General features: G+C 31.8%; 3 protein-coding genes across 4 annotated transcripts; 1 reads left to right on the forward strand and 2 right to left on the reverse strand.

Moving 5' to 3' along the window:
• The first annotated feature begins 377 nt into the window (after nt 1-377).
• On the forward strand, nt 378-2,064 carry pelo (pelota mRNA surveillance and ribosome rescue factor). Its single transcript, XM_015935210.3, has 4 exons — nt 378-516; nt 596-1,155; nt 1,222-1,683; nt 1,748-2,064. Exons 1-4 carry the CDS (start codon nt 476-478, stop codon nt 1,894-1,896), a joined length of 1,212 nt encoding a protein of 403 aa, XP_015790696.1. The 5' UTR covers nt 378-475; the 3' UTR covers nt 1,897-2,064.
• On the reverse strand, nt 1,910-2,604 carry LOC149094150 (uncharacterized). The gene has a single exon (XM_089267028.1). The coding sequence runs from the start codon at nt 2,602-2,604 to the stop codon at nt 2,143-2,145; it is 462 nt and encodes a 153-aa protein (XP_089123154.1). The 3' UTR covers nt 1,910-2,142.
• Nucleotides 2,605-3,231: 627 nt separating this feature from the next.
• On the reverse strand, nt 3,232-11,473 carry LOC107367507 (uncharacterized). 2 transcript variants are annotated; one of them, XM_089267027.1, is made up of 7 exons: nt 10,771-11,473; nt 10,031-10,595; nt 9,770-9,845; nt 9,478-9,564; nt 9,368-9,413; nt 5,524-5,604; nt 3,232-5,456 (listed from the first exon to the last, which is right to left on the reverse strand). In XM_089267027.1, exons 4-7 carry the CDS (start codon nt 9,508-9,510, stop codon nt 3,889-3,891), a joined length of 1,728 nt encoding a protein of 575 aa, XP_089123153.1. In that variant the 5' UTR covers nt 9,511-9,564; nt 9,770-9,845; nt 10,031-10,595; nt 10,771-11,473; the 3' UTR covers nt 3,232-3,888. The 2 variants fall into 2 exon arrangements, with proteins under 2 accessions (XP_089123153.1, XP_015790695.2); XM_015935209.3 differs by having other exon boundaries at nt 9,770-10,595; nt 10,771-11,472.
• Between the last annotated feature and the right edge of the window lie 2,426 nt (nt 11,474-13,899).

Genomic DNA, 13,899 nt, shown 5'->3' on the forward strand with positions numbered 1-13,899 from the left:
AAAATCTTAAACCTAAGACAATCGATTAATTAAACATAGATCGTTATAAAAAAAACTCGCTCGAAAGTCTAATATTACGGTTTCTAGCTAGGATTCGATAAAAGCTGCATTAAAGGGCTAAATCGAAATTAATTAATGCATAATGAATTGCGCTAATTTATTATGGAAATTTTGCCGAATTTTTTGCTATTATTTCGATTTAGTAAAATCTAGAATTAAAAACTTTTAATTGTAAACCTATTTAACTAATTGGACAAATAATCGACTTTTCATTTTTCGGCGAAAAAAATTGTTCAATGATTTCTCCACAGATGGAAGAAGTGAAGTGTTTACCTCGTGAACAGAAATGATTGTTTATTAACCTGTTAAGTTGAAGTTAGAATTAAACTTCTGATGTTTATTATGAAAATATTTTATTTATTTTTGTATCGCATAATTTAATTTAGTGCGTAATTTTCAAGAATTTACTTCCAAAATGAAATTGGTTGGGAAATACATTGACAAAGATAATCACGGGTAAGTTTTGTCTATCAGATAGTCTTCTAGCTTTTTGAGAATGTCCATGTGTAAAAACATTATATTGTATCTATTCTAGATCTGTTGTCTTGATCCCTGAAGAAGATGAGGATATGTGGCATGCTTATAATCTCATTGAAGCAAATGACGCTGTTAAAGCTTCTACATTTCGTAAAGTTACGCTTGAATCAGCCACTGGAAGTACTGGTAGTAGTCGTGTTCGGACTACGTTAACACTCAAAGTTGAATCAACCGAATATGATACTCAGGCTTGTCTGGTTCGTGTCAAAGGACGAAACATTGTAGAGAATCAGTTTGTAAAGATGAACCAGTATCATACACTTGATTTAGAGCTGAACAGAAAATTTACTTTAACTAAAGAACACTGGGATTCCATTGCATTAGATAGACTGGAAATGGCTTGTGATCCTACTCAGCGTGCAGATTTGGCTGCTGTTGTAATGCAGCAAGGCTTAGCAAATGTTTGCTTTATTACTTCTTCCATGACCATTACAAGAGCAAAGGTCGAATGTAATATACCGAGAAAAAGGAAGGGTTTATGTTCTCAACATGAAAAAGGGATGAATCGATTTTTCGAGAGTGTAATGCAAGCTATAATACGACACATAAACTTCGATGGTAAATTATTTAATGTTCAAATCAATGTTAATCTGCATTACTAACTTTAAAATTTTTATTTTTCAGTGGTCAAATGTGTGCTTTTAGCAAGTCCAGGATTTGTGAAGGATCAGTTCTATGAATTCATGGTGCAAGAAGCCGTCAAACAAGACAACAAGTTAATTATAGAGAACAAAAATAAGTTTGTTTTAGTCCACTCATCTTCAGGTTTCAAACATAGTTTGAAAGAAATTCTTGTAGATCCTCTGATACAAAATCGGCTTGCTGATACTAAAGCAGCCGCTGAAGTTAAAGCATTAGACTCTTTCTACCAAATGTTGTCATCGGAATCTGATCGGGCATTCTATGGATACAAACATGTGGAAAAAGCGAATCAGTTCCAAGCAATAGAAACTTTATTAATATCAGATCATCTCTTCCGCTGTAACGATCCTTTAGAAAGAAAACGTTACGTTGCTTTAGTAGACAGTGTCAAAGAAAATGGAGGTGAAGTTAGGATATTCTCAAGTCTTCATATTTCTGGTGAACGTGAGTAGAATATTTTAACTCGATTTGAAACTGTCTAATGTCTGAAATCTTTTTCTTTTTATAGAACTAGAACAACTAACGGGTATCGCTGCAATATTACGATTTCCCATTCCCGATATGGAAGATGATGATGATTCTGGCGAGGATGAATCGAAGAGTAATGAAGCTAATTGTAGTAAGAATTTAAAAGAAAATTCAAATGATAAATCATGATTATTCCAGTATCTATAATTTCAATGTTGTGATTTATTGTTTTTTCTCGCAACAAAAATATGTGATTCAATCAAAACTGGTATATTTACCCATGTATATTGTTGAACAAAAAATTATTTACTTAAACGGACGATATTTATTATGATACATAATCGTACCCAAAATTGACTCATGAGAGGATAATAATAATTTCACATTATTTATAAGTTGTAACAACTTGAAAATGCTTTAACTATAAGCTCAAATTCAAAATGGTTGAAAAGGTTGTACGACTGATTGATCACTGTGAACAGTGAAATTGTTAACTGCATGTAAAGATTTTTCTGCTACCTCTTCAATAAGATTCATATCTTCACTGGATATTTTACCTTTGGATACAATTGTTTTCGGATCCCAACTTTTCTTGTTCTTCAATTTATTGCTATTACTAATTGGCTTGACTTCGTCTAAACGAGAGGCATACAATTTGGTTCGTTCATCATATTCCTTGGCATCATAGTTGGTCGTCTCAAATGAAGATATATCAATGACACTTAAAGCCATCCGATGAAGACTGCGATTCCATGATTTAGACTGGCGACGTCGATCATCATCGCCCTCCAATGTTGTCGATGTTTCCTCATGGTCAATTATTCCTAGACCACTGGTTGGATCTTTGGCTGCTGCTGATCTTTCATCAATTATTTGTTTACAAAAGCAACATCCCATTATGATAATGAACACTTATTAATGATTGTTTTGTTGATGAGTTTAACGATGATGGTGATGATGATGTTGAAGGATGTGTAGGTGATGTAATGACAATGAAAGAATGGTGTAAAGAAAATTGTCTTCAACTAAACAATAACCATTTAAAACAAGAAACTGTTTTAAGTTGGTTACAATAGAGAAACATTCACTTAACAGTTAATCCATAGTTACGCCCCTAGTCATCAATCAACAATGTTATCACTGTAATCAATTCACCAACAGAGAATCATTTTGATTTAATTTAAACTTCTATTTCAAAACAGTCTTATTTACCAGATTCTGGTAGTTGCGTCGCTGTAAATTTTTAATTGCCATTTCTGGCTCTTCAAGGAATATGTCAGCGGACTGTTTATACTCTCTTCGGACTGAAAAAGCGAAATCTAATTGCATCAAAGTGGTCAAGTCATTGGCCATTTTTTCTGTTTATCTTTCCTGCCTAATCAGCTGATCGAGTAGCTTTGAAAATTCATAATTAGGCTTCTATTTGATCATTAAACCCAAGTCATAAACATAAAATGTGATAAAGAATTTCCGACTCTTTAGAGAGCTTCCTTTTTTTGTTTGATAAGTTAATCAAATAGATGATTACAGTTTTAATAATACATTTATTGTCATTAATACAATAATCAATTTATTGGTTCATAAATTGTTCACATTATGACAATCATTTGATTCGGAAATTCGTCCATCCCAATACAATCACAATTGTTTCTCCTTGAATCTTTGCACCAATGTTATGATTAAGTAGATTAATTAAATCATTTGAGACGGAAAGCAAATTTTGACGGAAAAGTCGAAGAAGGATTTTTTAAAAAAATTACAAAGATGGTGTTGGCACTGAAGTTACAATGAATAACAGTCATTATTGCTGCAGATGAAATTGAAAGATATGGTGAGAAGTATTACCATCAAAGGTTATTGTGATAGTTTTTGATAAAAGCAATGAGGAAAACATTGAAAGATAAATGATAAGTTGAATAAAAAAACATTGACTTTTTTGTTTACTTTTTTATGATAATTTCGAAGCAAGATTTGTTCTCTTCTTCTGATTTATCATCATATTGCCTTTTTTGATTTAGCATTATCATAGCCATCACCACCATAATCATTCTGTATCATTATTATAATTATTTTCGTGTAATAATGTATTCATCCTGAGTTTACTTCCGAGTCAAGATAAACTGAGTTTCACTATTTTTGACAGATGGATAAAAAAGTTGACCAAAATTTTGTTTTCATCATTTAACTTGATAAAGATGCAATCTTAGATGCAAGTTTTCTAAACTCTTCAATGGACATTGATTCAATTTGTTTGATAAATTGTTCCTTTTCTGCTTCCCTTTTCCGTTTAGCTTCAGCATCCGGTAATGCAGATTTCTTATTATTGTTACCTTTATCAATTTCATCTGGAAGGGTATCAGCTTCATTGAGTAAGTCAATGTTACCTAAATCAGTTGAACTCGTTGTTGAAACAACCTCATTGTTGACATTATCATTTGATATGGTTGTAACTTCACTTTCTGGTGATGAATATGAAGATGAAGATTTTGGTGAAGATGATTCAGTTGGATTTGATGTGAATGGGGAATATTTCAAATCAACAGTTTCGTCAGCTTCTTTTTTCTTGTTATCTTCTCCATCAACATTTTCATTTTCTTTAGATTCAATCTTTTTATCATCATCTTTTGTTTCTTCCATTTTCTTATTTCCATTTTCTTTTCCATCTGATTCCTCTAAAGGTCCCATTGTTGTCACCATACCGGATGGGGAAATATCCTCACCATTATTTATATTTGTCCTTACTCTAACCCCATCATCAGAATCTTTTGGTTTAGATGACACTGATAGTTCAGTCTTTTCTTCGGTTTCTTTTTTCTTTTCAATTTCTTCACCTGGTTCCTTTTCATTTGTATTTGGCTCATTTTTCGATTCAAATTCCGAGAAATTTCCGTCCTTTTCCGGTTTAGCATCTGAACTTTTTGAGTCAGATGGTAAAGATTGTGACGAGTCATTTGATGAAGGCTGTTTTTCATTAGTATTAGGTGCAACATCAGATGAATCTGATGAATCTGGTGTTATTGGTAATTCAGTTGTAGTCGTTGTTGTAGATGTTAATGGAGTTTCTGTTTTGTTAGCAACTGGTTCATTTGTAGTTTCGTTTTTTTCCAATGGTGTGACTGCTGTTGACGTTGTCACCATCGTTGTTGTTGATGGTGGATTCAGTTCTGATGGTTTAGTTGGTCTTGGAAGATGTCGATTACCACAAGCAGGGTCGTCTTTTTTTGTTACTTCAGTGAAAGTATTAGGAACTTCTGGTTTATCATCTGATATTGAAGGCCGTGGTGGTGGGAACACAAAGAATGGCCAACTGGGTTGAGGTTCACTAGGCTTGGATTTTTCCCAGAAACGCTGGCCTGGACGGCATTTTCGTCCTCCTTTAGTTCCAGGAACATACCGACATCCATTTCCATTCCCATTTGATGGTCTTAAAGCATTGGGTCTTTTACCAGAATGTCCACCGGCACGGTTATGAGGATGCCACCGAGGCTTCCATCTTCGTCTAGATGGGTTAAATGCAGATGAAGATACCGAGAATCCCGATTCTGGTTCAGGTTCAGGGATTGAATTGGGATTTGATGAAGTAGAAGGTGTGTCTTGGGAGAAAGGTGGTATGGGTGGAGGTGGAGGTGGTATCATTGGTCTGAATTGGTTCGGGCGATCAAAAAATGGTCTCATGAATGGTGGTGGCTCCAGAGGATTCCAATTTTGTAAAGGTGTCATAAAATCAAATAACCTGTCTGGTTCAAGACCTAAAATATTTAAAAAGATTTGTCAAATTTTTACTTTCATTAATGAAATCAAAATCGATTCACTTACCTGCTGGAGGTTGAAATTGAATTGTTGTATCCAGATAAGGAATTGACATTTGAAACCAAGTTCTCTCATGTCCTTGTCGATCTATTATTATCAAGATAAAAACATAAACAATAATTAATCAAATAAACATAAAGTCGTTCATCAAAACGACAACATTATTTCATCAATATTAAAAATGTAACAAAAGAGAGACATTTGTTTAAAAATAAATTACTTGTTGATCATTGAACCATTAAAGTCTTAAATTGTTTATAAATGAATCATTTATTATTCTTTGGTAATTATATCGATAATTGAATCATTAAACCAGATCGTGGTAAGATTGCCTCAACTCTGGATCTACTAATGATATTAAATTCATAGAAACACTATTGGCATCATAAATAATCAGATTGACAATCATTGTTCCCATTAATAAATCATTCAAAATATATCGATCAAGTTCAGACAACAACATCTAGGTGTAAACGATGAAAAATCAAACAGGAGGCTTCAATAAATTATCGGAATACTTTTCAACCGTTCATTGTTAGATACTATTAAACAAATGAAAAATAGCTCAAGGTACTGATTTCCATTATTTAATAGTTTATTAACCGGAATAACAATTATCCCATACAATGATCTGATTCAAAGGAATGAAGCTTTCAACTTTAGAGTGAAATATTGGGTTAAATTATTTCAACCGATGGTTATACACTTAAGGATCTGGTTAAATTCAAACATTGTTAACCTTAAACATTGATTAAGAGCAGCTTTTAAACTTAATGAATAAGAATGTTAATTGTTCAAATTAATAGACTGTCATCACGAAAATTATGGTATTATTTTTGTTCACCAGTAACATTATGACTTAAGTAATTATCATTATTACCTTTATAATTGTAATGAGAACAAAAAACTCCCAATCTTTTTTTTCATAAATTACATCCAATTCTCTGTGAAACTGATAATAATGATGAACAAAATTCTGATTATTAATAACGATGATTAATAGATTGTAATGTATTTAGTAACAAGATTAACAATAAGCTTTTTAACCTTTTCAACAACGAATAGATTCAAGTGAAACTATGAACACAATTTCATGGTTTGATAAACCGTTGATCAAAAGATGCATTCATTAATTGATAACCCTTTACATGGTTAAATTCATTTCTCAAAATTCAACATAATTTTTAATCATCAATTTATCCGTTTTTTGTAAATCAAATCACAAAATGACTGAGATTAACAGCTTAATTTCAGAGAATTTATATTCAAATTTGATTTTGTCCAAAAAATTTGAAAACTCACGATATATTAGATTCACTGTTATTGGTATTTATGTAAATTTTTGCACAAAATTGCTAATCAAATAAATCATGATCAACATTTATTTGCTGAATCAATTGAATGGCAAAATGAAGAAGAAAAAACGAGGAAAAAACGAAGATTATGTTAATATTATTTTCTCTTCTTTTAACCCATTCTTTTGATTCAGTTTCATCCTATTCAATATTCAGAAAGATAAAAGTATCAGGTAAAGTCTTGCAAGGTTTTTTCAAATTTTACATCAGGTTAAAGTAATTGAAATAACTGAATTAAACGAGAAATAATCAAAATCTAAAGCGAAACTGTTATTTAAATTTGCATCTTCATTGAAATGATCAACTATTGACTATTAAAACAAGCCATTCAGTAGCTCAAAATTATTCAATTAAATGTTGATTAAATTTAGCTCGTGAGTTATCCCGAGATGTTTCAGCTTAAATCAGCAGTCAATCAACATAAATTGACAATTTAATTCTTGTTTAATTGCTAATAATATAAATTGAAAGTTGGTAAACAATGTTGAAATGCAATTGACTGAGGTTATCAAAATATTGTCTAAATCCTAGCAATCATTGAAAAATAGTTACAAGGTTAAATGAATTTTGCTGAATGTTAGTTTCCCATATTTACCTTCATCAATTGATGAGGAGGAAGAAGACAAGTTGAAGAGATTCATGTAGTCAGATGATAATTGGAAAGAAAATTTCATGGAAAAAAAGTAAGTCAAAGAATTTTTTTCATTCCTTTTCAATGGGACTTTTGTAGACAACTCAAACAAAATGGTTTGTCTTTTTGCATCTTTTGCATCATCATCATCACAATCATCATCTCAAAATGATGTGTGAAGAAGCCTCAAGGAGCTTCTCCTCTTCACCAGAAAAAAAGACTTTTTTTCAGTAAAAGAAGAGAAAAAAAAGAAAAGGTTTTCCCTGAAAAATACTCAAGAGACTATTTTTCCTAATAAAATTGACAAGCAAAAGAAGCAAAGGAAGATCTGAATTTGAATGAGACCCTGATCTACCTGCATCATCTCCTTCCTCCTCTTCATCCTCATCCCTAATCATACTCTCTCTCTCTCTCCTTTATCTGTTCATATGGATTGAATCAACAAAAATTCAATTCATTGCTAGGCAAATGGTTTTGAAGGTTTAGTAATTTAACTTTAACAAGAAAAACCAATTCTCTACTCAAATCTCATATTGTCTTTACTATTCAATTTGTATTGTTATTGATTGCAATTGTTTGGCTTTTTCATTTTATTAATATTGTTAATGTTATTAACATTAAACATTTCGGCCATTTGATCATTTAATCATTATATTTGCCGAAACAATTTACATTACAAACCTGACCTTACACTGAATATAAATATCAGTATTCACAATGGTTTACAAAGCCGTAGGCAAGTTTGGGTTGAGTAAAGCTGACCACAGCAAAGGGAACTTTCAAGTGGTTCCTTGGCCAAGTCCAAATTTGATTGAACACAAAACAACAACAACAAGAACTAAAGACTCGTCAACAGTTAATCAGATTATCACCAAAATTTTACCAAACAAATAATGGCACTGGAAAACAATTGCCTTTAATTTGACAATCACTTAGATTCATCAATAAATTATGGCCATTATGATTGTAACTCAAACCAAAGGGATGAGGAGGGTAAAGGACGCTATTTGCTGCCCTAAGGTTATTTCAAGTTGTTCACACTTTTTCCCTTCCATTCAAATTTCCCTGTCAATTGTTATCACCTTGAGCATATTTTACTTTCATCTTTTATTTTGTTATTATTATATTAAGCTATTATCATTAGAGTATAACCTTAACAGTCTTTGTTGGCTTTGTTTAATTGCAATCAATAGATGAGTCTGACAGTTTAGTTTAGATTCAATTATTCATGGCGTTTGGTGAAATGCGAAGCTCAATTTTGCTTATCAACATCTTTAACTTAATTGTTAATCATGGCTTGGACTTTTTTCAATTGCTTATAACTTTTGTCTCCCTATTGTTTCAATTGATTGAGAAAACTATCTAATTAACAAATCTATTTGATTAAAGTTAATGGAAATGGATAACCTTTGATTAAGACTTGTCTCAGTGGACAGTAATTGTTAATTAGTGTCCTTCAAAACAAAGTCTTGAACCTTTAATCAATTCAATCACAATCACTTAATACACACATTTGACCAAGTGATGATTGCGCTTGGATAATCACAATAAACACTTGATTTAACCATCAACTTTAAACATTAAATTGTTGTTACAACTTGATGACAATCAAAGTAAAAAGGGTTGGACATGAAAATTTCACTCAATCAGGAACAAAACTCGAACAAAATTCAACATTTCAAGTTAAAATCCTTGAAATAAACACTGACCAACGAGAAAATTGTCCAATCAATCAAAATTATTTGCCTATTTAGTTAATTGCGACAATAATTTTCCTCGGAAAATTTTCTGCAAAAAATCTAATAAGCTTGAAACTTCTAGCCAAATGACCAACAAGTATTGGGAAAAAAATGGTTAAACTTACCCCTTGAATGATAAGATCCATGAGATTGGATAGTTGTTATGAAAATCTGGACAAAAGTAAAATTAACATTAATTAAGAAGTGATTAGCATTTAAAATTATTGAAACATACCGAAGCAAATAGTATTGAATGGTAAAGGAACATGATGAGTTATTGGGACACCAGTTGTTGAACAAAGTGAATCTGTTTTTGTCCTGTCTGAATATAATGAATAAAAGTGAATGAATAAATTGACTGGCGATATTGGGAAGAGTGTAACAAAAAAGTCACTATTATTTGTTTGAAATAAACTGAAAAGGCTTTTCCTCTTGGTGGGTTTGTTACTTAGGCTGGCCAACCGGTTGAAGGATATCAGGTTTCCCACCGGAGAGGAACACTTTGTAAGCCTGAGTATTTAACTTACAGGTTAACACCTTAAAAAAACTTTTTTCCCTCAGATAGGTATGAACACAACTAATATGGCAAAGGTACATCTGTATCTGTATATATACATGGATGATGTTGAGATAAAACAAGTAAAAAAGGTTGAGCATTCATGCATATGATGATGTTGATGATGATGATAAAGAAGAGAGAGAGAGAGAAAGTATCTTTTAAAGGGAAAGTTGAAAGAGAGTCGTTCAAGAGTGAGAGTTGATGGATTTCCAAGAATTGATTGACTTGCCATTAGGAAGATGCAAATATTCATAATGATGATTATAATGAACTTTTCTCTTTCTTTCTCTTTCGTCTATTCCAACGTGCCAAAGATAACAGAACTTTTTGACTGATGTTGATGTTTGTTATCATGAGGACCGGAAACCAGAATCCAATGGCTTGGAAACCCTTAAGGCTAATTGTTCAAGTTACTTTAAGAAAATGTAATATTGGTTTTCAAATGAGGAAGGAAACAACAAGAAGAAAAAAAAGATCGGTGAACTTGATTCTTTCAAATTGCCCTCAAGTTCAATTACACTATTTTGCTTTCCATAAACATAATCATAATAGTAATGATCATCATCAACTTCAAATCAAACAGTTAAATATAACTGTATTGTGTTATTTAACTGTAATCAACAAATAACTTTGTATATCCTTAAAGTTTGCATTTCTGATTGTTCCTGCTTTGGCTTGTTTCCCTGTGTTCAAGTCCATTCTGAGTTAACCATTTTTTAATGACGCTCTGCCTTTTGTTTTGTATCCAGTTTAATAAACACTTTCCATTGCCTAGGAATCATCATGTGAACAGCCTGGGAAGTTGAAACAAAAAAAACAAGAAATGTAAATTAATAAGTCAACGATTAAATTTTAAAAATTACATAGAAAGTAATTAGTTTAATTTCACCTTACACTTGATTAATCGAATTTCAAGATAGCCAAGAAATCCACGATAAATCAAAGATAGCTAATTTAATCTTTACGCACCTTAAAGGATTGAAACTACTTGTTTACAGGCGAAGAGGTCTTGGTTTGGTGCATCTAAAGAAAAAAGTGTTGATTTCAACACTCTGTTGAATCAGATAACCATAAATTCCAGAAGATGAGTGAATCAATTCATTCTTGATGTTGAAAGAGAAGGGTAAAATCATGCTGTCTCAAGTCAAACAAGTCATAGTGAACACCAGGAATAGCTTTGCATTATGATGATGGTGAAGGTGAAGACGTTGAGAATAGAATGAGAACAAAGACAGGTGAATTGAAGGTTATTTCAAAAGGTAATTGTAATTGTCAAAGATGGTAACCATTGTATGGTTAAATTAGCCCCTCATCCAGAATGATTCAACCCATGATGAGAACCAGAAAAATCAACAAAAGCACATTTAATGTCTACAGTGAGAAAAACAAGTCGACACAGAAGTTAGCTTTTTTGTCTATTCAGACATCCATAGACTTGGTTTTAGCTTTTTTTACACTTGAACTCCATTAAATCAACAAGTAACACTAGAAATGGAAAAGTATACAAAAATAGTCTCACAATTAACCAATGACATTGAATTGTCAATTAATTGTTGATATTGTAACATCACAAGATTAAATAAATAAAAAAAACAAACTGAAAATATAAAATTAACTTCAAGAAAAGAAGCTTAAAATGCAGTTTAATTGATGGCAACCATTTTTGTCTCTCCCCCGACTTTTCAATTTTTAACCGCCAACTTTGTATTGAATAATCTTAACCAATGTATAATCCAAGTGAACCTTACATCATCATAAACCTTTCATTTGCTTGTTTTTTTAACAATTTTTGCTTGACTCACAGTTTCAATCAACGTTTATTTATTTGTCCTAATACACTTCAATCTTTAATCAAAAAGCATCAAAAGCAGAAAAAAAGCTCAACCAAATTGGAACTTTTTTTCAATTCATTATATTCATTTTCATGGCTAAAAGAGTTGCCAAAGGTTGAGATTAAATGGGTTTGGCTGGGAATAATTTATCAACAAATTCATTGGGATCTCACTTTAAATTACACCTTTTGGTTGATAAATAAGGCAGACTTTGATTCAAACTATTAAATATAAGATGAGATAATCTTTCTACTTCCCAATTGAGTAGCAGAATTGAGAGGGAAAAAAGGTAAAAAAAGGCCATCATTAAACATAAGGTAAATGTTACCTTAAAACCTTGAGTGAAAAAAGGTTTATCAACTTTAATGCATTATTGAATGTGGATTGAAAAATTATCTTATGGATTGAGTCAAGATTATATCAAATTGTTACTGTCAATCACCATGTAGATGGTGAAGGTTAAGAATCACAATTTAGTCAAAATTAACCTGTAAAGTGAATGCACAAGTAGAGAAGTAACAAAAGCATACAAAACAATTGAGTTGAATTGAGTTAAACATAGACAATCATTTTTTTCGTGTTTAAATTAAGAAACACCTTTGCTCAGGTCAATGTTAAGGTTGCGTGAAGGTGAAAAGATGATCACGAAGATAATATTTCCGGGATTGAAATTGATAATGATGATGAACGATGAAAGGAGAGAGAGAGAAGGGAAAAAGAAAGAAAAAGATTCACAAAAATAAGAACGAGAATGAGGTTGCAGAACACAAAAGTAAAAAGATGTAGCCGTCAATCAATTGTATTCATCATTATCAGTAGACAAGAAATAACCAGACTAAATAATAATTTATAATAATGGTGGGAAAGGGTAAATAATTGAGATTACAATTTTTACCTGAAAATTTTTGTTTCACTAAAAACAGGTTATTTTTCGGGCTTTAGCTCTGTTAATAGGCATTGTTAACCTTATAGTTATTTTAACGCATTTTGACCGAAAGTTATTTTACCCAAAATTTCAATTCGACGTTTTTTTGTTCACCATTTTTTTCATGTTAAATCAGATCATTCAACCTTTAAACTTTTTCAACTACAATCTCCTCCTTTTCATCAACATCAAGAACCGTAAAATTAGTGATTCTCATCATCACCACCTAACATCATTTTAAACATTGAGTTTTCCATTGACTCGCTACAAACTCATTTACAGTTGTGATAGTCTTCTGGTTCAGATTCAGGTTATAATTCAAATTGAATTCACTTTTTTTCTGGCAAATTGTGCTCTCTTTGGGTTTATTAAGATCAATTCAATATCCATCAATTGTAATCAATATCAATCATCAGGCCTTTTTGTTTATCGTAATTTTTCCAGTGAAACAGAGTCTTTGCGTTTTTGTTAAATCATCTGTTTATTGATTTCGGATCTGTGATTAGTGGTGAGCATTAATTGATTGCCTTCCTTTACGATTAATTTTTGACTCTCTTTTGTGTCCTGTGCTTTGTGTGTGTGTCTCTCTGTGTCGTATATGGTTTAATAATCAATAATCAATCATGGCTGTTGATGCTAAAATTGAAGATTTTCAAGCTCGACTTAATCAGCTTGCCATTGATTTAAATGTATCCAATGTGTTGGTCATGAAATCAGATGACTTATCAGTTAAAGTTGACCTCTCTGGTGGACCTGAAGCTGATAAATTTCCTCTTGGAATGGAAGAACTTCGTAAACCGGATAAAAAATTGTACTGTGAAAAAGTGATTGAAACAAATGGTCTCTTAGTTGTTAATGATTCAACCCAATCAGAGGAATGGAAGGATAACGTTGATGCACAAAAGTTTGGCCTAATTTCCTACATTGGTGTTCCTCTCCATGGTCCTGATGGTACAATCCAAGGAACCGTTTGTGCAGTTGACAAAAAAAGTCATTCCTTTGACGAGAAGGCAATCCAATCAATCACACAATTACGAGATGATATTGAAAAATTTGTAACCGAAAAATAGACTTCAACTTGGTCAACCCGATAACCAGTTTTGCCTCCATATCATAATTCAAAGCTTATCCATTCTGTAAGCAATGAAAATTTCAAAGAAAAAAAGGGTTTTATTTTAAATTGTGATAAAAAGCTTTATGATAATAATAAAAGTAATGATGAAAGGTATCAAATTGTGAACTGGTTTATCTTTCACTCAGCAACCTCATCAACATAATTTCATCAATTAACACTGGCAGTCAATCAAACAGCTGTCTCTATAACAGCTAATTGTCAATCAA

This window comes from Tetranychus urticae, chromosome 2 (genome assembly GCF_039701765.1).
Source record: "Tetranychus urticae isolate SD_2017Ah chromosome 2, NJAU_TeUrti_SD_1.0, whole genome shotgun sequence".
Classification (NCBI taxonomy): domain Eukaryota; kingdom Metazoa; phylum Arthropoda; class Arachnida; order Trombidiformes; family Tetranychidae; genus Tetranychus; species Tetranychus urticae.